This window comes from Pseudoliparis swirei, chromosome 7, assembly GCF_029220125.1.
Source record: "Pseudoliparis swirei isolate HS2019 ecotype Mariana Trench chromosome 7, NWPU_hadal_v1, whole genome shotgun sequence".
Lineage (NCBI taxonomy): Eukaryota > Metazoa > Chordata > Actinopteri > Perciformes > Liparidae > Pseudoliparis > Pseudoliparis swirei.
This window is the reverse complement of record NC_079394.1, coordinates 28,635,201-28,662,880: the sequence shown is the minus strand read 5'-3', so window position 1 is coordinate 28,662,880 and position 27,680 is coordinate 28,635,201. Positions and strand designations below refer to the sequence as shown.

At 42.3% G+C, this 27,680-nt stretch overlaps 2 protein-coding genes, 1 non-coding gene and 1 pseudogene across 3 annotated transcripts in view; 2 read left to right on the top strand and 2 right to left on the bottom strand.

Annotated features, from left to right (window-relative positions):
- Positions 1 to 27,680, top strand: part of LOC130196675 (protein NLRC5-like) — a 1,158,129-nt gene that overhangs the window by 688,997 nt on the left and 441,452 nt on the right. Inside the window, 1 exon segment of the mRNA XM_056418994.1 lies at positions 25,717 to 25,890. Coding sequence (XP_056274969.1) covers positions 25,717 to 25,890 — 174 coding nt within the window.
- LOC130196681 (protein NLRC3-like) overlaps positions 1 to 27,680 on the top strand; it is a 223,339-nt pseudogene that overhangs the window by 69,472 nt on the left and 126,187 nt on the right.
- The window catches only part of LOC130196679 (NACHT, LRR and PYD domains-containing protein 12-like), a 373,575-nt gene that overhangs the window by 320,252 nt on the left and 25,643 nt on the right, over positions 1 to 27,680 (bottom strand).
- On the bottom strand, positions 3,205 to 3,323 carry LOC130197472 (5S ribosomal RNA). Its single transcript, XR_008832450.1, has one exon. It is a non-coding gene; the product is annotated as a 5S ribosomal RNA (ribosomal RNA).

The window sequence follows — 27,680 nt, the reverse complement described above, 5'->3', positions numbered from 1 at the left end:
GGCTATCATTATCTCTCTTTCATTTTTTTTTTCTGTTATTATCTCCGTTTGAATTTTCCAACCTGGAGAGGGAGGATTTGTTTTGGCTTAACTTTTCTAACCCAGAAAAAAAGCTGTACATCTCTCTCCTCAGTTACATATATCTCGCTTGCTTCTGATTATTGCGCCCCTACATCGCTTTTTTCAATTTCATGTAACTTAGTTTTATATAAGCTCATATGAGTCACTTACTGTAGTTGGGATTGTCGCATTAGCATTTCTGCATCTCCCCTTTTGTAGAAGGCATTTAAATCTTTTCTTTTTGTTTTGCCTCACAACTTTTATTCTTGCCTTTTGGAAACTGATACACATCTTTTGATTTTTGCTTTTACTTCTTCCCTAGGCACATTACGTCATCAACAAAACAAATGCTTTGTAGGCACCATTTTCAGATATTTATTTATTTGTGTTTTAAACACCTCATCTTCTAGGTGGCTTATGTTTAAACACCATATTCTCCCACCCTTTTTGTTCCCTTGACCACCTACACCTACTGTCATAAAAGCGTGATCACTCCATGAATTAAAAGAATATGTGCATGTTCTAATTTCTTTTAACACCCCAGAAGCCCCTAAACAATAATCAATCCTGGATTGTTTTAGTTTCCCCGCAACTGTTTGTCTCCTGGAAAACCCTGAGCCGCTTCCATTGAGAACCCTCCACACATCTATAATATTGGATTTAAATATTATGTCCTTTAAGGTAGTTCTACTGCTATCGTTCCTATCGCATTATTTTTCGAAGGTCCTTTCAGTGAGTACCACATTTGGGTCCCCCAATCAAAAGGTTTTTCCATCAATCCATTTCTCGAGATTTTGGAAAAACATTTCCTCTCACTTTCATCATTGGTGCATACGTTTATCAGACGGTAGCAGGTGTTAGCAAAACTGAAATCGATGACTTGTACTCTGCCCTCTCTGTCCTTGTGAATTTCTTTTATATTCTCAAAAAAATGGGATTTAAAGAAAACCGCCACGCCACGTGAGGTGCAGGACCCTTCATTGGAATATATTTCACCATCCACTGCTGTTTCAATATTTCACAGAGTCCACATCCCACCTTGTCTCCTGGACACATAATAAGTCAGCCTTAATTGGCTCAATATTGAGCCCACTTTTGCAGTATTCGCAGCCTGTTTCCATTGAGTGACTTTATCTGGAAGCCTGTGAGTGCACACATGATTATTATCAGGAAGTGTAAAACCATCATTTATCGCTTTTAACTTTATTCCTCTTGGTCGAGGTCTTTTTCTGCCTCTCGCTGTGTTTGGCTCTTGTGACAGCTACATCCCCCATGTCCATTTCCGAGTCCGACTCTTCTGCCGTCTGTGGAGCCTCGTTTGATGCTTTGCGGCGTCTATTTTCAGGCCTGGGAGGGAGCGCCGTGCCTAGCTCAGATGTGGGGCTTTTGCTTACTGAAGAGGCAGGTGGAGCGGCCTTGGCCGTTTTGATTTCTAATGCAGCAGGTGGGACCAGCAGTATTGGCTTCTCTACGAGCACCGTCCCACCGCTTTTTCCCTCTGCTTTCCCCACAGGCTCACACGCCTCCTCCCCATTCCCTCTGGAATCTTTACCCGGCACTGTGATCTGCCCGCCTTCACCATCCACAAGCTCAGCCTCCGCAGGCTCCGACACGGCCTCCGACACGGCGTCCGCAAAAATCTCTTTACTGCTTTCTCCCAACACATCACTCGCCTCGCTTTCTCCGCTCCCTTCCCCCATCTCCTCTTCCCCCTCGCCCTCAGGCTCTGAGACTTCATTCTCTGTTTGTACATCTTCATTTTCACTCTTGTTACATATACATTCCTGAGTTTTATTTAAGCACAAACTGCATTTTGCTGCGCTTTTGCTGCATTCCCTTGCAAAATGCCCCTGGACTCCACATTTATGGCAGGAAAATTCAGGACATTCCCTCATGAGATGCCCCGGCTGAATACACATCCTGCATACTTTTATCTGTTTGTCATGTATTACTCTAAAATGCTCCACACCCAGAGCCGTGTTAAACTTGGTTGAATAAGGCAGGGACTGGATCTGGTCATTGAACTTTACCTTGAGGAATCTGGTACCATCAGCAATCTTTGTGCCCGCCACATCCGCCTTTTAATCGGGGAAACAGCCGATACTCCCCAGCCGTGGAGCTTCTCGAGGATCTCCCCGTCGTCAGTGTAGAAAGGCAGGTTGAGGAAGGACACCACCAGCTCATCGTTACACAGCTCCCGAGCATGGACCTCGCCTCGCCCATCTGAAGCCCTCCAGCAGTCTCTCCTTCCCTTTCGGATGGCTCATCGTCACTGTGCTTCCGGCTCCGATGAAGCGGCACGCCACCAGTCCTCCGCACAGCTCCCGCACACATCTCATCAGCTCCATGGCTGAAAAGGAATTCTCCCCCTCAAGCTCGACACTCAGGGTCAGGTTTCGATTCTTTCTTCCCTCATTTGTAATCCTCTCTTTTTTCTCTATTTCATTCATTCTTATGGCCGACTTTTTATGGTACTCTTCCGTCATTTTTGCTTGAGGATTCAGTGTCAGTTCACCATTTGGGTCCGTCATTTTGCAGGGAAAAATACTCCCCCCCCTTTAGAAAAAAAGGGGGGAAAAGGTAGGGGAATTCCCCCCCAAACAGTGCAGCACTGCTGGGGGTTCAAGATATGCGTTCCCAGTCCAACAGAAAAATATTCAGGGCATATGAAAATAAAAAGAATTGAGAAAGAAAAAGGTCTCCCCAAAACAGCCGTGTGCCAAACAATTCACCTCTCTGCTCACTTCCTGCTTCCTGCTTCCTGCTAGGGGCGTGTTCAGGGTGGTATGGCCGTAAGCGAAAAGTGAGCCTACAAATGAGCCTTTTAAAGAATCGGAGACCCGATCTCCCTCCCTTTTTCTTTTTTAGTCCATAACATCCCTGTGAGGTTGACCACATTAGCGGCTGTTTTACAACTCCTATTGGATTCTCAGCACTGATCTACACCTGTACGCACGTCGTCCTTACTTTTCATCACTTTGGGCAAAGACCTAAACCTTCCCGATCTCCCCTCCCCCCGTCGAAGAGAAAACACCTGTAAGCATTTTGCACCTTGCCCCCCATCCCCCGAAAAAGAGAAACCCCGTAGTTGGGGATGTACCATCGACTAAATGAAGACTGTGGTTTTTTTAAAGAGTGGGAAAAAGCTTACAGCACCTGGTATTCCCAGGCGGTCTCCCATCCAAGTACTGACCAGGCCCGACCCTTCTTAGTTTCCGAGATCAGACGAGATCGGGCGTGTTCAGGGTGGTATGGCCGTAAGCGAAAAGTGAGCCTACAAATGAGCCTTTTAAAGAATCGGAGACCCGATCTCCCTCCCTTTTTCTTTTTTTGTCCATAACATCCCTGTGAGGTTGACCACATTAACGGCTGTTTTACAACTCCTACAGGACCCTCGGCGGCCGGCCTGCGGATGAACGGAAGGGGCTTCTTTCTTCCCCGAGGCGGACGACTCAGCTCGCGGTGGCGTCGGATGGCGGCGGCTCCAGACTCTCTGAGACTTCTTCCAACTCATCCAGCAGCTCAGTGAACGCCGGCCGCCGGAAGGACTCCACCTGATGGAGGAGAGGAGAGGAGAGGAGAGGAGAGGAGAGGAGAGGAGAGGAGAGGAGAGGAGAGGAGAGGAGAGGAGATGAGAGGAGAGGAGAGGAGAGGAGGAGAGAGGAGGAGAGGAGAGGAGAGGAGGAGGAGAGGAGAGGAGAGGAGAGGAGAGAGGAGAGGAGAGGAGAGGAGAGGAGAGGAGAGAGGAGATGAGAGGAGAGGAGAGGAGAGAGAGGAGAGGAGAGGAGAGGAGATGAGAGGAGAGGAGAGGAGAGGAGAGAGAGGAGAAGAGAGGAGAGGAGGGAAGAGGAGAGGAGGAGAGGAGAGGAGAGGAGGAGAGGAGAGGAGAGGAGAGGTTTTGACTGACGCTGCATTCTCAACACGATCATGTGATGCATGACAGTTTTGCGGATTCGATTTTTTTAAATTATAAAATATGTATAGCTGGTTCTGATAGATATACATATATACAGTCAGGACCATAACGATTTGGACATTGACACAATCCTCATCATGTTGGCTCTGTACACCACCACAATGGATTTTGAATGAAACAATCCAGATGTGCTTTAAGAGACCTTCAGCTTTAATGTGAGGGTCTTCACCTCCACATCAGATGAACGGTGCAGGAATTACAACACAAGGGATCAAAAGTCATTGGACAAACTAACATCATCATCATTGTAATTGTCAATTTTAATACTTGGCTGGAAATCCTTTGCAGTCAATGACATGAAGTCTGGAACCAGAGACGTCTCCAGACGCTGGATTTCATCCCTGGTGACGCTCTGCCAGGCCTCGACTGCCACTGTCTTCACCTCCTGATGCTTCTTGGGGCATTTTGCCTTCAGTTTGGTCTTCAGCAAGTGAAATGCAGCTCCATTGCATTCAGGTCAGGTGATTGACTTGACAATAGTCCTTTTATGAATGTCAATCATAGTGGACACCAGGACAATATTCATGTATTTAATGACACAACATTGTATTTGAGGTGTAGCAAATACATGATATATTCCTCTACATTTCTAGGAACACAGCGAAAAATAAAACATGCAAAATAATAAATAAAGAACAATCTCGCTTTCCATTCTGCTCACAGCTCAACGGTCAGAGCCCAAATGTCCTGAGGACGGCACCCGGACGCTGTTGGGTCGAGTCGTTCCTGACCAGAAGGTTTCTGCCCGGGCCTTTTATTGTGAAAAGGAAGAACCAAGGAGCTGTAATAGGCTGCGGTTAACAATGGGGGGAACCATGTTCATTATTCCAAAGATATGACATCGTACAACCCACATGTATGTCCCAGTCACTGCAGCTGGAGACTCTCTGGTCCCTGTGGCTGAAGCAGGACTGTCCTCTGGCCGCCAGAGCCTTGATGCACGTCTTGCCCTGGAGGACGCTGTCCACAGCGTCGATGAAACTGGACTTTGCAGCTCCAACTGGTCCGTGAAGAAGAATCCTGATGTGCTGGCCTTCAGTCTGAGGAGTGTCTCCTTCACACACTGCAGAGCGCTGTGTTTGTCTCTGGAGGAGGACACATGACATCACTGAGGAGCCGGGAGACGCCGATGAAGAGGGGAATCTCAGATGATTGATTTACTTTGGACTCAACTGGCCTCTGTGGTCGGGTGCTTTCGTGGACATGAATTGTCTGATTTCTTTACGTGTCGCTCAGGATGAAGTGAAAGTAAATGGTCAGTCGATGAGGATCTTTATTCGTGGTGAAACACACAACATAAAATGCATCCAGGTGACTAAGCAGGTGACGTCCTCTTCAAGCAGAAGTCCAGTGGTTTCATGGCTCTAAACCACAGATTAGATTTTCCTTTAGGAGTCCCACAGTTACAGGATTACAGCAGCAAGCGGGGCCAAAGTAATATAAATAGTGAACATTAACCAACAGTAATAAACACATCGACAGTAATAACTTAGCCATCGACCTCCTGTCTCCCACCACCTCCACCTCACCATGGGGGCACCCAGGAGACTGTTGTTGTGGCCTAAACCTAACTGTTGTTGTTGACAATAATATCTATTGTTAAAGCTTTGTGATGAAAAGATGAACATAACTTTCTGTCCATCAACAGATTGTGTTGACGTTGTCGTGAACTTCCGTGACACGGAGTTTCTTGTGAGTTGTAAAAGGGGAGCAGGCGGTTTACGAGTGTTTTACTGTCCATGGAAGGTTTAGTTTCACACTATAAATGGACACACATTGAACCTTTGGAAGTTATTAAAGTAGTTAATGATAAACAGTGAACCATGAGGCCGAGCTGAGTGGATGAAGCCGATGAGACTCATGAAGCAGACACTCGCCCCCAGTCGATGCTCCTCCAGGGTCACTGAGAACTGACGAGGACCAGAAATTAAAATACTACAACATTCGAGTCACTTTTTATGAATGATGATCAGAAATAATTATACGTGAAGGAGGAGGAGGTGGAGGAGGAGGAGGAGGAGGAGGAAGAGGTGGAGAGTAGAAGAACGATTTGATCCATTTAACTGCAGTAAAAGTAAAATTCAGTCATTTACTGTGAAGTATAAGGAATATTTCAATGTTATGTTCCATCAGAGCGTCTTTGATGTCTTTACTTGTTAAATTAAAGAGGAAACATACAAACTAATGGTGTTAAGGCCACGCCCCTTACTCAGCCAATCACCCGAGCCCTGGCTACTGAAACACGTCGAAGCTGTTCACTCCCTCTTCTGCCTCAGCGCCGACATCCCTCCCTCCCTCCCTCCTTCTGTTCTTGTCTTCCCATTTCTGTCCTACAGGACTACAGGAACAACGGGGACTCTGAGGATGACAAGTCTCCAACCTCGATAAGGTCCCATGTAGGTCAGCAGGCTGTATTTATTCTTGGCCTCAGAAGGCCTGAGACGAGCTGCCTTCTTCCATAGACTGTGGAGCTGACATCTGATTGGATAAAGCCCTTAAAATTAATTGACTGGAAACAGGATGGAAGCACAGCAACAGGGGAAGACAATAGAGCAAATAAAAATCTTTATTTTAATTTTATTAAAAATAGCTCTAACTTTGTAATTATGTTTCGGCTTCAGAGAAGGCTTAGAAGGCCCGGACGGCCCGCCACTGACAGAAGTACAATAGATGTCATGTGACCAGAAGTACAATAGATCCCCAGATAATTGATCTCTGAGTAAAATAACTTGAGTTTACCATCAGGAAGTTTCATGTGATCCATGTTTGATGTCTTTAGGACATGTTCTTGATCCGTCCATCCTGGAGACGGATCCTCCTCTGTTGCTCTCCTGAAGGATTCTTCCCTTTTTTCATCCGTTTTTTTAAATTGTTCTTGATCCAATGCAAGGTCAAAGGTCAGGGATGTCGTATGTGTACAGGTTGTAAAGCCCTCTGAAGCAAAGTAGGATTTGTGATTTTGGGCAGTCAAACAAACTGAATTCAGTTCCTGATCCTTCTCAGTGAAATGTGCAGAGCTGCAGCTCATCAGAGGAACTGAGTCATGGTCTTCTTCTCCGGGAGAGAAGAGGATCAGAGGCTGAGCTGGTGGACAGTCACAGACACAACAGCAGCTGTTTAGAACGTGGAGGGGGCGGGGGGAAGGAAAAAAATTTTTTGGGGGAGGTTGGCTGAAAGGGGGGAGAACCCCCCAAAACCCCCCCCCGGTCCTTTTTAACCCCAAAATTTCCAAACTTTCTTAAAAACTCCAAAACCGGGTTGGATTTTTTTTGGGGTTTTTTGACGTTCAAAGGGGGTTTTTTTTTTGAGGGCGTAAAAACACGCTTTTTTCCCTTAAAAAGGTTTCCAAAGGGCAACCACCCCCACCACACAAAAACCCACACCGGGAAAAATTTTTTGGGGAAAGGGAAAAGAAACCAGGACCTTCTCCAGGAGGCCCTCCCCGAATAAACTTAAAACCCTAACCTGAGGTGTTGGGTTGAGAAGACCAGAAACCTGGCCCTGGGACCACCGGACCTTTTTAATGGCCCTAAAAACCGGGACTTTTGGCACCATTTTTTTTTTCCATGAAATAACCTTCTTTTTTTGGAAAAACATATTTAAAGAGGGGTTCAGCCTTTTAAAAATAAGTTTTAAAACCAAAAAAAACTTGAGTTTAATTTGAAAATGTGTCGCCCGGTTTTTTGCGGGCCCCTTTGCAGGGTGTTCCCGGGGGCCCCGGGGAGGGTGTGTGTTGAAGATGCATGTAAGGAAAAAAGGGGGATTTCAAAAGGTTGGGGTTCAGCCAAAAAGCTAAGGTGACCCCTTTCCCCTTTGGCACGGTTTCCCCCAGGACCCCCCTCAACCCGGGGTTTTTTCAGACCCCCCTTTTTCCCTTTGGCCCTTGGACCTTTGGACAGGCCCTAATATAAAACCCGGGCCCCGTTTTTCCAAAGAGTTAGCCCAAAACCCAAAGGGGATTCCCGGGGAATTTTACCCCAAAAAAATTAAATTTAAATGTGTAAATCGGGCCCTTTTTTCTTAGGATTCAAAGAGGGGACCCCTTGATGGAGGATTGGCCCGGCCCCCGGGTGGGCCCAAAAGGGGGCCCGGCCAACCCAATAAAGAGGAGTTCAGTCTTTGGGGCCTAATACTTTAAAGGCGAGTTTTTACCCTGAGGGTAACCCCTCCTTTATTTTTGGTTTGGACCTTGCCCGCAAAATTTAAAAACCGCCCAAAGGTTGCAACAAAAAGGGAAATCCCGGGAAAGGATTGGAAATTTAATTTAAAAACCTGAAACTATGAGGGTAAAAATTTGGAAAATCTTAAATAAATTAAAAACTTTTTAAGAACAAAAGGTCCCCGCTCGACCAAGCCCTATTTAATTGGGTAATAAATTTAAAGGTATTATTTAAAATAGGGAAAAAACTAAAGGGATTTTCCTTTGATCGTTCCCCCGGTTGGGCCACGGAACTAAATTTTTTTAAATTTCAATTTTATACCTCCCAAAATATATAAAAAGTACCAAAATTCAAATAATAAAAAAACGAAAAACAAAATTTTCTATAATTAATAAATAAAAAAAATTTAAAATTTTTCATTTTAAATTTTAAAATTTAAAAAAGGATTTTTTAGTTTTTGCCCCCCGGGAAAGATAAAAAATTTAAATTTCATAGATACATTATTATCCCTAAAAATTAAATCGTTTTCCCCAAAAATGAACAAAATTTAATAAAATACCTGTAGGTTCACCTTTTCCCAACTTTCTCCATTTGGAGAAAAGAACTAAAATTTAAAAAATTTCTGGACCTCTTTTTTTTAAATTTCATTTTTTAAAGCCGAAGAACTCAAAAGTTTCCCCCATTGGGAACGCCTTTTTCATTTGGGGACCCGCCAGAGTTGTGAGGACAGCTTGACAGGAGCAGCTTTAATGAAGTATCGATAAAAAATATGCAAAATCATATCTTTTTAATAAAGGATCCCTTTGTTAGTATCAACAAAAACGCTGTAGACATTTTAAAGCTGATTGGCCGAGACTCAACACGCCCATCAAAGATGTTTTATTACAAGAAAAAATTTTCTCACTGCAATCTCAACGGCACCCCCCCCCTCCCCCAAAAAAAAAAACTCTTGGGTTTACACGATTCACGTGGATGACCTATTTTGATTTCAAAGGGCGAATTTCCCCAAAAAAGGTGACAAGTTTAAGTATGAATACTATTTGGGTTTTTTGGGGTTTCCCCGGCCCTAACTTGATGAAACATGGATTAAAGCTAAGTTCCTTCCTGAACCGTATGTATTAAACCTCCTCTGACCTCTGATGTCAACATCTAGACACTCAAGACTTTATGGTCTTTAATTGAAGATGGAGAATTCTGCTTGTTTTTTATTGTCAGTTGGTATTATTGGATTAAATTAAAATTTCCCAAAATGCATTTACAATCTACATTAACACGATGTTCACAGATTAGGTTAAACACTTTTCAGAAAATAATAATAAAACAAAATCATAAAATACAAACTTGTACAGTTTTGATGTAAAAAATGAAAATTTAAAATTTAAAAACATTTAAAACTTTGAATCCCTCAATAACCCTTTAAAATATTTAAAACAATTATAAATATAAAGGCAATTGGTTTCTCCAAATGTGATTGGGTTAATTGGCCCAATTTTTAAAAGGAGGAAAAAGGTAAACCCTTTTAATTTGATAAGGATCCAGGAAAAGGGCCCAAAAAGATCTTAAGGAAAAAGATTAAAAGGGGGAGAAACCCCAAAAAATCCACAAAAAAAAAAGGGTACAAAAATGGGGTCAAAAGTTGAAATTGGGGCGAAGGGGACCATATTAAGGAGAAGGACTCCCTTTCCCAAAAAGAAACCTATTTAAATGAAATAAAAAAAGGGGCTTTTTTTTAAACCCAAAAAAAGGGGAGGCAATTTTCCAAAGCAAAAACCCTGAATTTAACTTTGAAACCTTTTACCCAAAAGGGAAAAAAATTTTCCTGAAAAATTTCAAACAATTTAAAATAGGAAAAACCCAAGGGGGGGAAAGAAAGAAAAAGAGGTTTTGAAAACCCTCAAAATGCCAAAATTGTCAAATAAAGGAACCCCAAAAAACCTTAAATTAGTAAAGGGTCCAAAAAACTAAGAAATTGGAAAAAATTTAAAAAGAAACCAAATTAAACCCTTTTTTTAAAACAACAAAATTTTTAAAACCCAAAAAAATGGGGGTTTCCCAAAAAGGAGGAAATTTTTTAAAAAAGTTTTGAAAACAACCTAAACCTTTCTATTTTTTTGGGAAAAATATTTAAATAAAAAAAATGGGGGGGGAGGAAATCCCAAAAATTTTATTGGTTCCCGCATCAAAAATTTTCGGTTCCTTGAAAAGGAAAAAGGGTCCCTTGGGCCAGGGGGTGGGGGGGCCCTTTTAAAACTCTCGGAACCCCCAAAAAAAAATTTAAAAATTTTAACTTTAATTAAAAAACCCGGACCAAACTGGGATTCAAACCTGGGGGCAAGGGGGGGAAAAACCCTTTAAAAGGCCCCTTTAAAAATTCCAAAATCTAGGGGAAATTTTTTTAAAAAAGACAGGGTTTTTTAAAAATGCAATTGGGTTTCCTTTTATGGCCCCAAAAGGCCCTTTTGAAAAAGAGTTGGGGGGTTATTTCCTTTTTAACAAAACAATAGGGGAATTGGGGGTTCCAAAAAGAAGAATTTTAAATTTAAATTTTCCTTTTTGTATTTTTGGACCCCAAGGGGGTCCATTTTAGGAGGTTTGGAAATTGGGTGGAAATTTCTCAGGAAATGTCCGGAGAAAAAAGGGTTGGAGACGGGGATTTTCACCGCCCCAATTCCCTCTTTGTAAATGGGGGATTGCTGAAAAAATCCAAAATATAAAAAAAATTCCCCAAGGGAATAAGGTTTTGGACCAATGACCAATTTAAAAAGCCCTTAGAAATGGTTTTGCTTTTATTAAAACCCCTTTTTCCAACCCCTTCCCCCCTTTAATTTGGGGGAAACAAAATCAGAGGGGGGTAAATTTTATTTTCCCCCCAATTTTTTGGAAACAAGGTTTAATTTTAGGAAAAAGGTTTTCCCCTTTTCCCCCCCCTGGGTTCTAAACCAAAGGAAAATTTGAAAAAAACAAAGGGGTTAACAAAAGTTCCAAAAAAACAAAATTTGTTTGGGCCCAGGGGCAAAAGGTTAATCAAACCAAAAAAAAAATGGAAAAAAACCCAAAATTCCCCCCCCTTTCCCAAATGGGTTTGGTGAGGGGAGGGGGAAAATGGGGGTTACCCAGAAATTTTTTTTGTTTTCCAGGGGCCTTTTCCAAAAAAAATTTAGTTTCAAATTTTTCCCCAAAAGAAAACTAAACTTTTAAAACCCCTAAAAAAACCCAAGAACCTGGAAACAAATTTTCTTTCCCCCCCCCCAAAGGGGAAAAGGGGAAAAACCCCATCAAACCCCGAAACCTATTAATTGTTCCAAACTGGGAAAATTTTGGAAAATTTGGAAAATGAAACAAAGGGGGAAAGACCCGGAATGGGCCCCCAAAAATAGAAAACAAAAAGAACCAAAACCCCCCCATGGTTTAAATTTTTTTCTAAAAAAACTTCAATTTTTTGGGGGCTAAAAAAGGGAATTGGGGAAAACTTGGGAAAAAAATTCAATTTAATTTGGGAAAGGCCCCGGAAAAGGACCCCAGGGCCCTTTTTTAACTTATGCCAACCCAAAAAAGAATCCCCCTGGGGAATTGGGGGAAAACAGTGGGGTGTAAAAGGGTTTCTGAAAAAGGAAAAAAAACTTTTAAAAAAACCAACTGGTTTCCAGGTTAAACCCCCAAAAGGATTGTGGGTTTTAGGGGTTTGAACAAAAAAAACCTAAAAATTTTTGGAAAAACCCCAAGGGAAAAAAAAGGAAATTTTCCAGCAGAAGTGCCCCCCCGGGGATTTTTTTTTCAAAATTGTGAGGGCTTCCACCGAAAAACCCTTTCCCCAACCCGGGGGCCCCCCAAACGAGAGGGAAAAAACTATGCCCAGCCACCAGAAAAAACCCGCTTTTTTTTTGGGGGTCTCACCCTGGAGGAACCCGTTTAGTTCTGGGGGAGCCACTTTTCAGAATCAAAAAAAAAACAAAATAACAAAAAAATCTTTATTGAACCAGCAACCAAATTTAAAGATCCTGGAAAAATGCATTTTTTTAAAAAAACTTAAATGGAATTTAAACCAATTTTTTTGTGTTTCAGGGTTTTGTGTGTTGATGTAAAATCAGCTGTCATAAAAGCAGGAGAGCATGTTAACCCTTTGGGATCCTGCATGAACAAGTTTTTGAAAAAGGCCAAAAGTTCCATTTTCAGGCCAAAAAAGGGTCAAAAAATTTTCCCAAAAAGCACTTTTTAACAAGTAAGATGTATTTAAAAAATTTAACATGACAGGGAAAAAAATTAAATTTTTAAATAAAGTTATTAAAACATTTTTTTTCTGGAAAAAATTTTAAAAAACCCCCAGGAAATGTTTAAAAAATTTCTTCAAATTTTGTTTAAAATGTTGGTTTTTAAAATTTTATTTAAAAAATCTCACCCAAGGGGGGGAGCTCTGTACACTTTCCCTTTATAGATACCCAAAAAAGAGACACTAAACAAAGCATAAAGACAGACAGAAAAAATTTTAAAGGGAAAACTATTTTATTAGTTTGAAAAACCTTTTTTCCCAAATAAAAAACCCCCTTAAAGGTTTTCACACAGAAACAAAATACATTGAACATCAAGGAAAAATGGAATTGAATTAAATGATATAATTGGGAAAAAAATCTAAAAAAAAGTCATGGAATCAAAGCAAATGGAAAGAATTTGATTGAAACAAAAAATTGATATTTTTAAAAAATTTTTAATCTCTTCATATTTAAGGATCCTTTAACTTATGCTGGGGAAAAAGAAAAAAGGGGAAATTTTCTTTAAATGAGAGAAAAGGTTTTTAAAAAAAAAAACAAAAAAAGAAAAATCCCTTAAATATGTGCTGGGGCTATACCCAAAAGATTTAACCCAAACGGAACACATATTTTTAAAGATTGCCAGAAAAATTAAGAAAGATAAAAATAAACAAACTCAGGGGGACAGAGATTAAACCAGGTTCCCATAAAAAATGACAAAATTTAAAAAAAAGGGGGCAAAAAAATATTGAGATTTATAATAAATTTAGGGGTCAAGAAAAAAATTAAAAGAAAAAGGTTTATTTGTTATTTTTTTATTTATTTAGTACTTTTATATTAATGACCCTTTAGTTATTTTACTTTGTAACCAGGTTGTTTTATTGTTTTTTTCCCCCTCCCATTGGGGCCTCTTTTGGGGACAAAAATTAATTAACTTTTTTTATGGATATGGATGATTTGGATGTGTTTTTTTATTTTTTAAGATACTGTTTTAATTGTTTTCTTTTTTTTTGAAAAATAATCCAAAGGAAATAAAAAAAAAAGTTATTTAAAAAAAAATAATAATAATATACTTGTATTCCTTTGTTCAAGGTTGGAAAAAATTTCCAAAGGGGCTGGGAAAATGGGCCCCAAACCCCGATCCCAAACCCTTTTAAGGAAAAGCTGGGGGGGGAAGCCCAAATTTAAGAAAAGGGGGGGAACCCGAGAAAGAAAGGAAAAAATTTCAAAAAAAACCCCCCGAAAATTTTTTTGTTTCATTAAAACTTTTGCAGCCCAACATGAACTCAAGTCTAACCTGAAGAAGAAGTTCCAGGGGTGTTTGAGGGGTCCCCAAAAGGGAAAACCCAAAACCCCCTGAACCAGATCCACAGAGCTCTACATCACAGAGGGGGGGACTGCAGAGGTCAAAGGGGCATGAGGTCAGACAGATTGAAACAGCATCCAGGAAACCCACAGACCAGAAACACCCATCCAAAAAACCCTTTAAAGCCTCGCCAGGAAGAGAGGAGCCAATCAGAACAGTGATGAAAGGGTGGGTTGAAAAAAGTCCCAACACAGAAGTTCACTGGACCCGAAGACAAAGCCCCAAACCACTTCCTGTTTCCATTCACTTTAGAGAGCTGAATTAAAAGAAGAAGTTCAGCTTGGTAAAATTATCCATCACCCTTTACTGAAACCAAAGAAGCAGGAATCTGCAGGTTTGAAGAGTTCCAGGTTGTGTTCATTTTTACGGTCTTTAGTTCCCCCTGGACTTCCTCAACAATGAGGTCCTGACTGATGTCCAAAAAGTCTGGCTGCTGACAAACCTCTTCAGGGGAAACCCCCCGCCCCTGGATAACCACAAGACCTGCAGCAGCCAATCAGATCCCCCCTGACTGTGTTGGCTTTTACAGAGGGAGGGTTCACTGACCCCCCGAAGGAACCAGGAAGAGGTTCAGGGGTGAGGGAGGGCCCGCAGGATCATTCCCCCATCAAGACCTCCAAGCCTCCACATCATGTGCCCCTCCCGTCTTTCTGGGAAATTTGGGGGTAAGACCACAGAGGAGGAAAGCTGCCCAATACCATGACTGAGATGTACATCCACTTCCTGGTGGTTCAGTCCAAAAAAAGGGCAAGTTTGATGGGGGGTCCCCAGAGAGAAGGAAGACTGAGTCTCTGGGAAGACTGGCTTTGATCAGCTGCAGAAAGGGGAAACCCGATCTTCTATGAATGCGACCTGACCGAGGGGGCATCAAAATCAGAGCAGCCTCAGTGTTAGGAGTGTTCACAGATCTTTAGAGAGGAGAGAGGACCCAGGACCTGGTTTCCCTCTGAGTGTTCAGGAGTTTTCTGCTCTTCATGTCCATCTGACCTTCAGCAACTCTGGTGTCAACCTGATGGCAGAAAAAACCAGGAGAAAAGGGCCCTTTTTGGGGGAAAAAAGAGAACCTAAACTCAAACATCTCTACCAGAGTGCTGTACAAGGAGTCCAAATGGACACCTGGACTTGTTCCTCCGCCCCCCTGGGTCTTTGGAGACCAATCAGAGTTTTTTCTGCTGACACAGACAGGAAGTAGCTCACAGGAATCAGGAAACAGTCCAGTACATCAAGAAGAAGATCAGTGAGGATGTGTCTAGAGAAAAACATCAATCTGTTCCACTGTCTGAATGAACTGAACGATGGTTTCTGGTGGAGGAGATCCAACAGGCCCTGAGATCAGGGCGTCCCCAGATAAACTGTCTCCTGCTCAGTGGTCGCCTTTATCTTCTTTACGAAGAAGATCTGGAGGGGTTTTACCTGAAGAAATACTCTGCTTCAAGGGGGCTCCTGATTGCCGTGGCGCCCAACAAAGCTCTGTATGGATTTAAAATGGATTGATGTTTTACTTTTATTAAACATGTTGTTTGTATTAATCTTTCCTCCTTAGGCTGAAGGACTGTAACCTCACAGAGAGAAGCTGGGCTCTGTCCTCAGTTTAGCTCCCAGTCCCCAGTCCAGAGAACTGGATCTGAGGGCCCGGGCAGGACTCAGGAGTGAAGCTTGCTGGACGGGGAGTCCCATTGTAGACTGGGGACTCTGAGGGGGTTTACTGAAAAAAAAAAAAGAAAAGATCTTTTAAAAATTAACTGATTATCACTGATTTTTAACAAAAAAGGAAAAAAGGTTTCATAACCAGATGGAGTCCCCGCCCCATTTTTAAAAAAAATATTTTTTGATTGACATCGCTTTACCCCGAAGAAACTGAAAAATTTTAAAACCCGGGAAAAATTAAAAAATTTTAAAATGAAATCCTTTTCAATGCTTGTTTTAAAAAAACAGCTTTAAAAAAAAATAAATTTTTTAAGATTTATTTCAAAATTTTAAAAATATAGTTTGACCTTTAAAATTTTTGGATGTTTAAAAAGCCCAAGGGGAAGTTTTTTGGAAAATTGGGTCCCCCACTTTAACTTTGCCAAAAAGGGTCAGAAAAAACAAAATCAACGGAAACCCAAAGGGGGAATTTTAAAAAAATCCCCAAAATTTTTGAATTCAAATGGAAAAAAAACAAAAACCCAAAAATTTTAATTTAAAAAAATTAAATCTTTCAGTTAAAACAAAAAATAAAAAGGAAATTTTAATCACCAAAATTGGGGTTGAATTCATAAATTTTTTTGGGTTTAAAACAAATGTCATGAAAAAAGGCCATGAAATTTATTTTAAATTTACAAAAAAAACAAATGGTTTAAAAAACCTCATAAATAAATTAAGAACATTTTTTTTTTGTTTTATTAATTTATCCCAAAAAAAGTAATATAAAAAAACCCCAATTTAAAATTTTTATTCAAAGGGGAAACCTTTTTAGACCTTTATTTTAATGATAAAATTAATCAACTGTGGAAAAAATAAACAATAAAAACCAAATTTTGTTTCAATTTTTTTTATTTGATTAAAAATTTAAATGTTTGATTTATTACCTTTTCATTTATTTTTTCAAAAAAAAAATTTTTTTCTTATTTGAGATTTAATAACACTCAAATAAATAAATAAATAAAAACACTTTAAAACATAATTGATTTTTAAGGGGAATGAAAAACATAAAAGGGAAAAAGGACCGACCAGGCGGAAAAAGGGGAAGGGGGTCAATCTTTTTTCACCCCAGTCCGGTGCTGGAGTTAAAGGGCCAGCTGAAAGGGGTCAAGTTTTAAGACAGGCAAAAGGGGCATTTTCAGAATTTTGGGGGGGGAAAAAACACAAAAAGTTTTTTACCATAACGTGACACATACAAATAATAATTTTAAAAAAAATAATACAGAACAACATGATCAACTCAAACAAGTGAAAAGGCTATCATCGCTTTTTTACCCTGGAAACGAAATTTTTAAAAATGAAGTGATAAAAGGAAAATACATAATGGGGTTTTAAAATCACATTTTCAAAAGCTTTCTGTTTTAAATACAAACTTTATTTTACTTTAAATAAGGGAAAATATAGTATTTTTATTATAGTATGTTATTCAAATTAATCCAGTTCAATTGGGAAAACTATAAAAATAAATATGTTGTAGATGTTATTCAGTTTAGTTTTCTTTTTTAAATTGACAGTCAGTTGTTTACTAAAACAAAACGTTAATACAACTGTTGGCTACTTTCAATGGCACAAAATCATAGAGCGATATCTGACATTGATGTTCTGACCTTTAGTGAGGAAACCCCTAACTGGACCTCAAGGATTTTAATTATACCTGATATACAATCATGACACTTGTCTGGCTTCATGCTGCTGATGGATTACTGAACAGGCCTATGGGACAGAGCCAGGGGGCCCCAGGGTCAGGGGCCAAGGGGGAAGGGGCAGGGGGCCCGGCCCCGGGTCAGGGGCCAAAAGGGCAGGGGGGCCCGGGGCCCCAAAAGGGCAGGGCAGGGCCCCGGGGGCAGGGGCCGGGTCAGGGGCCAAAGGGCAGGGGGGCCACAGGTCAGGGGCCCCTGTCCTTCACCAAAAGAATGTAACTGAGAGAACAAGAGTATTGATGAGTATACTATATGTAAAAAACCTTTTTTTAAAATAAAAAGATTTTTTTATAAAAAATTTTTTTCAAAATTTTCCCAAAACTGATTTAATTTTTTTACGGTTTTTTTTAAAAAAACCCCCGTTTTCAAAATTTAATAAAGGGTTTGAAAAAAAGGGGGGGGGAAAAAAATTTCTTATTTTATAAAAATTTTTTTTCATTAAGAAACCCAAAACCAAAAGGTTTGGAAACCATCAGGGGGGAAAAAAACCGGGTGGAAACTACAAAGTTTGGGGGGAAAAAAAAAATTTAAAGTAACCCAAAATTTTTTAAAAAAAATATTAACAAAATAAAAAAGGTTTTTAAAAAAATTTCAAATTTTTAAAACCTTTTTAAAAAATTTTATTTTTGGGGTTTTTAAATTAAAATTTTGTTTTTAAACCTAAAAATTTTTTGGGAAAATTAAAATTTTTTTCCCCCGGGGCCCCAATGGACCCCCGGGGGTTTTTTGTAAAAAAACCCTTGGCCCCCGTACAAAATTTTGGGAAAGGGGGAATTTTTTTTGGGGGAATTTTGGGCCGGGCCCCAAATGGAAAAAGGGGAAAACCCCCCCTGGGCGGGCCCGGAGGCCCAAAAAGGGAAAAAATTTAAAGGGCCCCTTGGGGGTTTTCCCCAAAAATGCGGGAAAAACCGGGAAAATGGGACCCGAAAAATTTTTAAAAAATAAAACTTTAATTGTTCTAAAAAAAATTTTTTAAAAAAAACCCTTTTAAAAAGGTTTTATGTAAAAAATTTTGGTGGCCGGGGGGGAAACCCCCAATTTTTTAACCCCCAAAAGCAAAATTTGGGGGCCAAAAAAAATTTAGGGGAGCTTTTTGGTTTTTCTTTTTCCCCGGGATTTAAAAAAGGGGGGGCCCAAAAAGGCCCAAAAAAGATTTTAATTTTTAGTTTTTTTGGGTTTAAACCTGGTGGGGCCCCCCTTTGGGGGTTAAAAAGGGGGTTTTTGTAAAAAAACCCTCCTTTTAAAAATCGGCCCCCCTTGGAGTGGGGCCCCCCCAAACCCAAACGGGCCCCTTTTGGGGTTTAAAATTTTAAAAAAAGGGGCCCTTTTGAAAAATTTTTTTCCCAAAATAGGCCAAAAAAATTTTTTGGGTTTAAAAGTTTTAAAACCCCCATTTTAAAAATGATTTTTTTGGTTTTAACAAAATTTTTTTAAAAACGGGGGTTTTTAAAAAACCCAAGGGGGCTAAAAAAAAGAGTGTTTTCAAAAATTTCCCTTTCCTAAAAGGCCAAAAAACAAAGGGTTTTTTTTTTTTAAAAAAATTTTTTTTAAAGGGGAATTTTTTTAAAAAAAAAGGGCCGGGCAAATTTTTACAAAAAAAATTTTGGTTTCCTGTTTTTTTTTCCCCGCCCTTTTAAAAATTTTAAAATTGTTTCAGGCCCCCAAATTTCCCCCAAATGGGGCATGTTACTTTTTTTAACCCAAAAAAACCCTTACTTTCCCCTCTTTTTTAAAAAATAATCCCGAAAACGGTTAAAGGGAAAGAAAATTCGCCCGCCCCCCTAATAGAAAAAAAAATTTTTGGGGGAAAAATTTTTTTAAAACCCCCGGCTTTGAACTGTTTAAAAGGGGCCCCAGGGTTTTTTGAGCCTTTAAATTTTCCGGCCTTTGGGCCCCAAAATCCCCCAAAAAATTTTAGGGGTTTGGAACCCCTCCCCCTTTTGATTTAAGGGGCAAACTACCTGCTGGAAAAAAGAGTCGTGATGCATCAGTCTGCAGAGTAAAAGGGAGAGAGAGGTGTAATGGTTCACAGAGATTGACCTCCTCAAACACCAACTGGCACCGGTCCACGGGAGGATCTAGGCACCTTTGGTGGTAGTCAGGGCTTATCTGGCATGAACCTGTACCCGCCAGAAAAACTGCCTCATTTTTTAGTCTGGGACAGCTGCATGGCGGTCTTGTCCATGGGGATGCCGGCTGGTACAGATAACCCCTGAACTGCACACTTGCTTGGCAGGCCTGCCTCAGGGACTTAGCACAGGCTGACCCGCATGCTCCGCCTAGTGGTGCTGTGTGGCGATCACATCATCCAGGTAGGCGGCAGCATATGTGGCATGCAAGTGGACGCAGCACCCGGTCTGGCGAGGCGTTGAAAAGTGGCTGGGCCCCGAATAAACTCCAAAGGGAAGCGTGGTGAATTGCGGCAAACCAAACGAGGGAGAAGGCCGTTTTTCCTTAGACTTCAAGCGATAGAGGAATCTGCCAGTAGCCCTTGGTTAAATCCAGTGTCAGAAGAAACACGAAAGCCTAGTCGGTCCAGGAGCTCGCTTTACCCGGGCATTGGGTAAGCATCAACCGTGAACACTGTTTTCATCCCAAGTGACAGTTCACGCAGAATCAATAGACCTATCCTTCTTGACCAAGAACAATGGGCTACACCAGCACTGTGGGACCCTTCATTACCCCTCATCTCCAGCATTGCAGCCACTCCGCTGAACCACCTTTCTCTTGTGTTCAGGTAACCTGTAGTCGAACCGCACTGTCACAATTCGGAGGAGTCTCAACTGTGCTCTATGAGGTTTGTGTCCTGAAGGAGAGAGAACACATCAGCAAACTGCTTTTTAGTAACCGGGCATGTCTGTTTTGGGTCCCGAGAGACGGTCTTCACAAAGGAGCGAGGTCGGATTGCGGATTTTGGGACCTTCAGGCCCAGCCCTCTCTCTCAGATACCGAGGACACCAGAGAAACAGACTCCGCCTCCATGCTTTTAGGTGTTGAGGTAACTGTGGCCTCGCCTATCAGACCGCACACCACCTCACAGTCGACATCCCCTACTCGCCGTAGACCAAAGGCCCTTGCCACTTCATGGTGGAGCTTAGACAAGAAGGAAGCAATGTTAGCCTTTCTCCCGTGTGACCCGTCTCCAGCCTGGCACCTCTGTTGTACAGTCACAGCGACGCCCGGGCCTGGAGCACCACGTGACAGCTGACTCCAGTGTGGAGCTTGTCGCAGGTCCAGGACGTGCTGATCTCGCTTTACTGTGCTCGCCTCCTCCAGTTTTCTTTAATGAGGTCGGCACTCGTGAGTCCTGCCAAACAACAGTTCAAAGTGGAGAAAATCCCTGCGGAGGCCTGGGAACTCGTGATTGCAAACAACAGAGCCGGGTTTTCATTTATCCCACCACGCTCATCATTATTATTAAATTCTTTATTTGATCATGGACTTCAAAGTCCTATTCAGCCGCTTCCACCGACCGTCGGTCTGTGGTGTACATAATCATCCGAACAGACTTGGTCACCAGTAACCTAGTGTTCTTCGCAGCGTTCTGACATGAACTGCGCCCTGGTCAGGAATCTCGACCTGACTCGAGATGACTCGAAACAGCTTCGCGCCGGCACTCTTGCAGAAATGCCGCGGCACCTCCATGAATCCACTAAGACTAACACAAAGCCGACATCCGCACTCCCGTGAATGGCCCGATGAGGTCCACATGATTCGCCTCAATGAATCGATTACCGGCAGCGGCTAGCAGTTCCCTGAATGGCCGAGGTTTACCACCGATACCCGGCAGATTTGACCACCCGGCGACATTCCACGGATGCCCGCCACGAATCGGTCATTATCCGTCCAGAGTCTGAACAGCATCCCATGTGACCAGCTATTGTTATAGTGAGCCGCCTGGAGTTCATTTCGGGCGGCTCTTCGGCACCAGCAACTGCGCTTTCCTGCCCTGTGAGTGTCACGGTCACTCTACACCTGTCCGATCACGGGAAGTGCGATATGTTGCGCTACATTAGGGTACCAGCTGACCATCAATTTGTAACACGGTCAAGGCTGAGCGAGGCCTGGCCCCGAGACTGCTCGAAAGGGAGAAAATCTTCCATGGAGGAAACTGGGAGTCGGAGGAGCCATAGAGGCCCGCCTGCCCTCCCCGCCTGCAGTCGGATGACCAAGGCCACCGCTTGAGCATCGGCACACACCGCATGACCCTGTCTGCTGTAACGCACTTCGCAGCCTTCCTATTAACTTGTCTTTCAGCCTCATCTACTCCTTTTTTGAAGCCAAAGCCTCGCAGATACACCAACACAGATTGTTTGTCAGCTGGTCTGATTGTTATCAGAGCAGCTGATGACAATCAGACACCGCTCCTGAACCACACCCCCGCCCACCCACTCCTCGCCGCAGCTTTCTGTTTTTAAACACTTCACGCCACAGTAACCACCACATATAATCAGTAAGGTGTTACTGAAATTAATTAGTTATAGTTACTAGTTACCAGTGCTACTGAATTATTTTACTAGTTACTGTATATCAAAAGTAATTAGTTACTAGGAAAGTGTTCTTGTTACTTTTATGTCTGCTTTTTAATGTCATGAACAGTACTGAACAGTCAAATTAAATAAACATGTTGTATCTATTACTAAATCAACAGGCAATGGCCTCAAATCGCTATATATATAAAGTCTTTTGTTAATTTGATTTAACAGTGCTTTTATCACATTAGCCCACGAAATGAAATAAAAGTCGGATTGGCCCACAAAGCATTACGACTAATTAAAAGAGAAAACAAAGCGTGCCTTTGAGGTGTTGTATATAATTGAGGGGGTGCTAGTGAGCGCGGTATGTACGTGCTGATCTGGAGTCAGTTTGGTAGATCAGATTGGTATATAATAAATTATTTCATGACGTAAAATATGGATTTTATTTAAAGATATTCATGTAATTTGCATGCGGTAAAATAGGTCTATCCAACCAGCCGGGCACAAAATTCAACCAGCGGCAAAAACCGCGGACCTGGCAACACTGGAAGTGGCTGTCAATCACAGTGCACCGCAGTGGGCAGCACGCGCGGCACGAGGGGGGCGTGCCTGTGATTGGCGAGTGAGAGGGAGATGCGTCAGATTGGCGGAGTAGAGGGGAGGCGTTAGAACCTGTCGGAAAACGGAAGCTACGGGTGGTTGACGGAACCGCGGTTGTTGATGACGCTCGAGCTGCTGAGCTGGAGAGGAGCGCTGTCTGTGTTGGTGGATGCCCAATAAAGGAGAGGAATAATACCTCGTCGTCCCGTTCCCCCTGCTCCGTGTTTATCAGTCCATAACGTCCCAAGACGTTAAACATATCATTGCGCCCACCAAGGTCCTGCTATATGTCAGATCAGAAGCAGCTAAAGTAGCTCTACGGTCTGCTTTCGTCTGCAAGTGTTCACTTTTTCTGCCAAAAGAGAGTAACGCGAGTAACCCAACTCATTTAAATTTCAGTAACTGTAACTGGTTAGTTGATTTAAAAAATACTGCTCCACTTCCACTCTGGACACGCTTTGCCGTAAAGTAGTGGAATTACAGTAACGCGTTACTTTGTAACGCGTTACTCCCAACACTGGAGAGCACACACACACACACACACGTGCTGCATGTCGTCCACATCGATGTCATGACCACAGGAACTGATCCTCAAGAACCTGTCACATTGATTCGCGACAAGTCAACCCAACAACACTGCGTCACGACAACACGGCTCACTCAAGAGACACATTCAGCATGATTCCCTACAGATGAAGGATATGAACTCCATGGTGACGTGGTGGGTCGTGTTTCCTCACAGAGACAGTGCTTATTGATAGTATTCCAGCAACACATTGACGAAGCTCTGACGCCAGTACCTGAGCGGACAGTTTCATCTATCAACACGCCTCGTCCAACAGACTAACCTCAATTCGGTTCCCAGAGCAGGTCCAACCACGCCTCCTCTGCTCCACCAATCACAGCCACACGCACCTCCACCAGCACACTGCCTCCCCGCGATGGGCTCGAGGGGGGTTGAGGAGGCTAGACCCTTCCAAATACAAAGCCCCTGTACAGGGTCGCTTCACGATAACAAAGCTTATCACCAGAGACCAACAAACACAACGCGATTTAAAAAAAAGCTGACTCAGCAAATGCTGTTCACTGAAAGATGAAGTCCGTCCTCCTCTTGATTGGATGATGAACAGATTGTTTCTGTCATCTTTTCTTCTTCTTTCACTGACGTGATTTTAACTAAATGTCTGTTTACAAAAGAAGATGAAACCAAAGTGAAAGCCACTTGTGTTCATGATGTCAATAATGATTCATTGTGTATTGATATAATAAACTCTGTGTGTTGTTTTGTGTGTTTACAGACTGTCATACTGTGGGATCACAGAGGAAGGCTGTTCTTCTCTGGGATCAGCTCTGAAGTCAAACCCCTCCAGTCTCAGAGAACTGGATCTGAGCTGGAACCAGCTGCAGGATTCAGGAGTGAAGCTGCTGACTGGTTTTCTGGAGAGTCCACGTTGTAGACTGGAGACTCTGAGGTGGGTTCACTGAATTATAAATAAAGATAAGAGCCCAATATGATCTTAATGTAACATGAATTAACTGATGATCACTGATGTGAACAGAGAGAAATGAGCTGAAACAAATGGTTTCATAACCAGATGGAGTCCCTGCACACATTTCTCCTTTCAGAGAACAAGAATATAATATCTTGGCTCTTTTGATTAACATCGCTTGACGCCTGAAGAAACTGAATTTAAAGCTGCAGGACAATTCAGTTCAATATTTTATTGTAAAATTAAGTCCTTTATTTTAAATCACATTTTTCAAAAGATTTGTTTTAAATCCGGCCTTTATTTTACTTTAAATAAGAGAAGATAATGTATTTATTATTAGAGTATTTATTATTCATAATTAATCCAGTTCAGTTGAAAATCTGTAATAATAAATATGTTGTAGATGTTATTATATTTAGTTCTCTTTATTTATGTCCGGCCTGGACTAAAATGAGGACTCAGATGCAGAGGAGAAACGACAGCTCACTTTATTGAAATCCGAACCTCTTTGAGGAGAGACAAATAAAAGGGCTCTGGAAAAGAGCTCACTAAATATACTCGGGCTAATCTAAAACACAAAGTCTCTCCAAACGGGAGGACAGCAAATCGGCTGACAAATAAAACAAAGCTAAGCTAAACTAGAAAATTTACAAAGGAAAAGTCACTCTCAAGGAGGAAACAGAAAACAACTCACATGGGTGAAGATACTCAGGAAACCGTGACTCTGGCTGTGGCAACAGGCTGAGGCCAAGGCCAAACACTTTGGCCCCAGACAAAGGGGAGACGCAGACTATGAGCACATGAGGGTCCTGGGGAACAGGTGGAGACCGTCAGGGGTCAGGGGTCAGGGGAGACCGTCAGGGGTCAGGGGGGACCACCAGGGGTCAGGGGAGACCGTCAGGGGTCAGGTGGAGACCGTCAGGGGGGACCATCAGGGGTCAGGGGTCAGGGGAGACCATCACACCGGTGACACATGAGGAAGAGCAAGTGACCTGCAACGAGAGGGAGAGTTAGACTTCAAAATAAAACAGGAAGTTACAAGAAAAAAACCCAAGACAAGACAAACCTCCCCGCGGTGTGACACTTTAACTTGACAGTCAGTTGTTTACTACATACACACGTTAATACAACTGTTGGCTACTTCAATGCATATGGCACAAAATCATAGAGCGCATATCTGACATTGATGTTCTGACCTTTAGTGAGGAAACTCTCTAACTGGACCTCAAGGATTTTAATTATACCTGATATACAATCATGACACTTGTCTGGCTTCATGCTGCTGATGGATTACTGAACAGGCCTATGGGACAGAGCCAGGGGCCACAGGGTCAGGGGCCACAGGGTCAGGGGCCAAGGGTCAGGGGCCACATGGTCAGGGGCCAAAGGGTCAGGGGCCAAAGGGTCAGGGGCCCCCTGTCCTTCACCTACAGAATGTAACTGAGAGAGACACAGAGAGTATTGATGAGTATACTATATGTACCATACTTTATAAATATTATATATATATATATATATATATATATATATATATATATATACTTGAGTGAGTCAATGTTCCTCATAAAAAGAGTTATTTATTCACATGTAAAGAACCAAACATTTATCCATTTAAATGAAATAAGTGTTGAAATGAAACTTGTTGTGATCCTTGTGATCAGGTTCATCTTCTCTCTGAAGTCATGAATCCTCCGGCCGTAAGCTGCTTCTACACGTCTGCTACCAGCTGCAGGAAACCTTGTGAAGTGGAGTTCATTAAAACATGAACTCATCTGATTGGATGATGAACAGATTGTTTCTGTCATCTTTTCTTCTTCTTTCACTGACGGGATTTTAACTAAATGTCTGTTTACAGAAGAAGATGAAACCAAAGTGAAAGCCACTCGTGTTCATGATGTCAATAATGATTCATTGTGTATTGATATAATAAACTCTGTGTGTTGTTTTGTGTGTTTACAGTCTGTCATGCTGTGTGATCACAGAGGAAGGCTGTTCTTCTCTGGGATCAGCTCTGAAGTCAAACCCCTCCAGTCTCAGAGAACTGCATCTGAGTGGAAACCAGCTGCAGGATTCAGGAGTGAAGCTGCTGACTGGTTTTCTGGAGAGTCCACGTTGTAGCCTGGAGACTCTGAGGTGGGTTCACTGTCTGCTGCTAGTGTAGCACCTTCATGTTTAATCAATAACTGTTTGATGGATCTACCTATAGAGCGTATTCACGTGACGTCAGAATCTCAATCGCGCCATCTTGGGGTCCCACGTATTAAATGTCAGAAGAAGTTGACCTGGCTATCGTGTCCGCTGTTTGATTATGCGAGAGCCCAGCAACCTCATGTCCTTCTGCATTACCAAAGAAAGATGTCAGCGGTTGGAATTGAATATTTGCAAAGCTTTTTTACCTGATTTTATTCGCTCAACACTTTGTGGTTAATTCGCTAGTTACCCCTAGTTACCAGCACATAGCCCGGTCACATTCCTGTCAAACAGTTTTCATTTCCGCTATCGACCATGGGACATTAACAACTATTTCTGCGTTATACTTGTTGTGGAAATACCACAAATGTTGGAACATCAAGCGCCCCGTGTCTGGGTTCATATATGATCCGTAGTCACAGCTCCGCCTCCAGGACGAGTGTCTGATGAAGCCGCTTCCAGCTCCTTCAGGACCAGCAGTGACTGTTTGGCTGCCGTGCTGATGCTGTTCCCATGGAGCCAGTGTTTTATTTTACCTTGATATGAATCACAGAGTAAAGGCAGACATCGCCCGACGGAGTTGCCATGTTCATGGCTTCCTCCCAAGTTTCCATCCACAGTTCCTTTTGCGCAAGTGAAAGACATTGATGATTTTCGCTCGACGAAAAAAGCAAAAAGAGATTATTGACGAGAGTGTCAATGGAAACGTGCCCACAACCCGATGTGTCAACAGAATCACATGAGAACAGTCCTAACGCTCAGACGCCGAGTGAAGCCGAAGGAGATGACAAGTTGAAGTAAAAGCCTCTTGTTGAGCTGATAAACCCATATTCTGAATCATTAGTCCCACATCCAACAGTGAGGCACAGAACCATAATCACAAGGCACACCGCTTTGAACTGAAATCGTGTCTCCTTCAGGATATAATGGTCATTTCTAAAGAAGAGCGGCATTAAATAAAGCAAAACAATGCCGTGCTGGGACCCCAACATGGCCGCCAAAGGTTGTTGTGGTCACGTGAGTGAATACGCTCTATTGATCCATCAAGTGTTTCATTTCCTGGTGACATGTTCCACTTCACATCAGCTGCCTCGTTGCATGTCGTCCTCTACAAGCACGACATGGACAACTTGTCTGGCCTCATGCTGCTGATGGATTACTGAACAGGCCTATGGGACAGAGCCAGGGGCCACAGGGTCAGGGGCCACAGGGTCAGGGGCCACAGAGCCAGGGGACAAAGGGTCAGGGGCCACAGTTTCAGGGGCCAAAGGGTCAGGGGCCACAGTTTCAGCGGCCAAAGGGTCAGGGAACCAAAGGGTCAGAGGTCAAGGGGTCAGGGGCCACATGGTCAGGGGCCAGAGGGTCAGGTCTGCTACCAGCTGCAGGAAACCTTGTGAAGTGGAGTTCACATTAAAACATGAACTCATCTGATTGGATGATGAACAGATTGTTTCTGTCATCTTTTCTTCTTCTTTCACTGACGGGATTTTAACTAAATGTCTGTTTACAGAAGAAGATGAAACCAAAGTGAAAGCCACTCGTGTTCATGATGTCAATAATGATTCATTGTGTATTGATATAATAAACTCTGTGTGTTGTTTTGTGTGTTTACAGTCTGTCACGCTGTGGGATCACAGAGGAAGGCTGTTCTTCTCTGGGATCAGCTCTGAAGTCAAACCCCTCCAGTCTCAGAGAACTGGATCTGAGTTACAACCAGCTGCAGGATTCAGGAG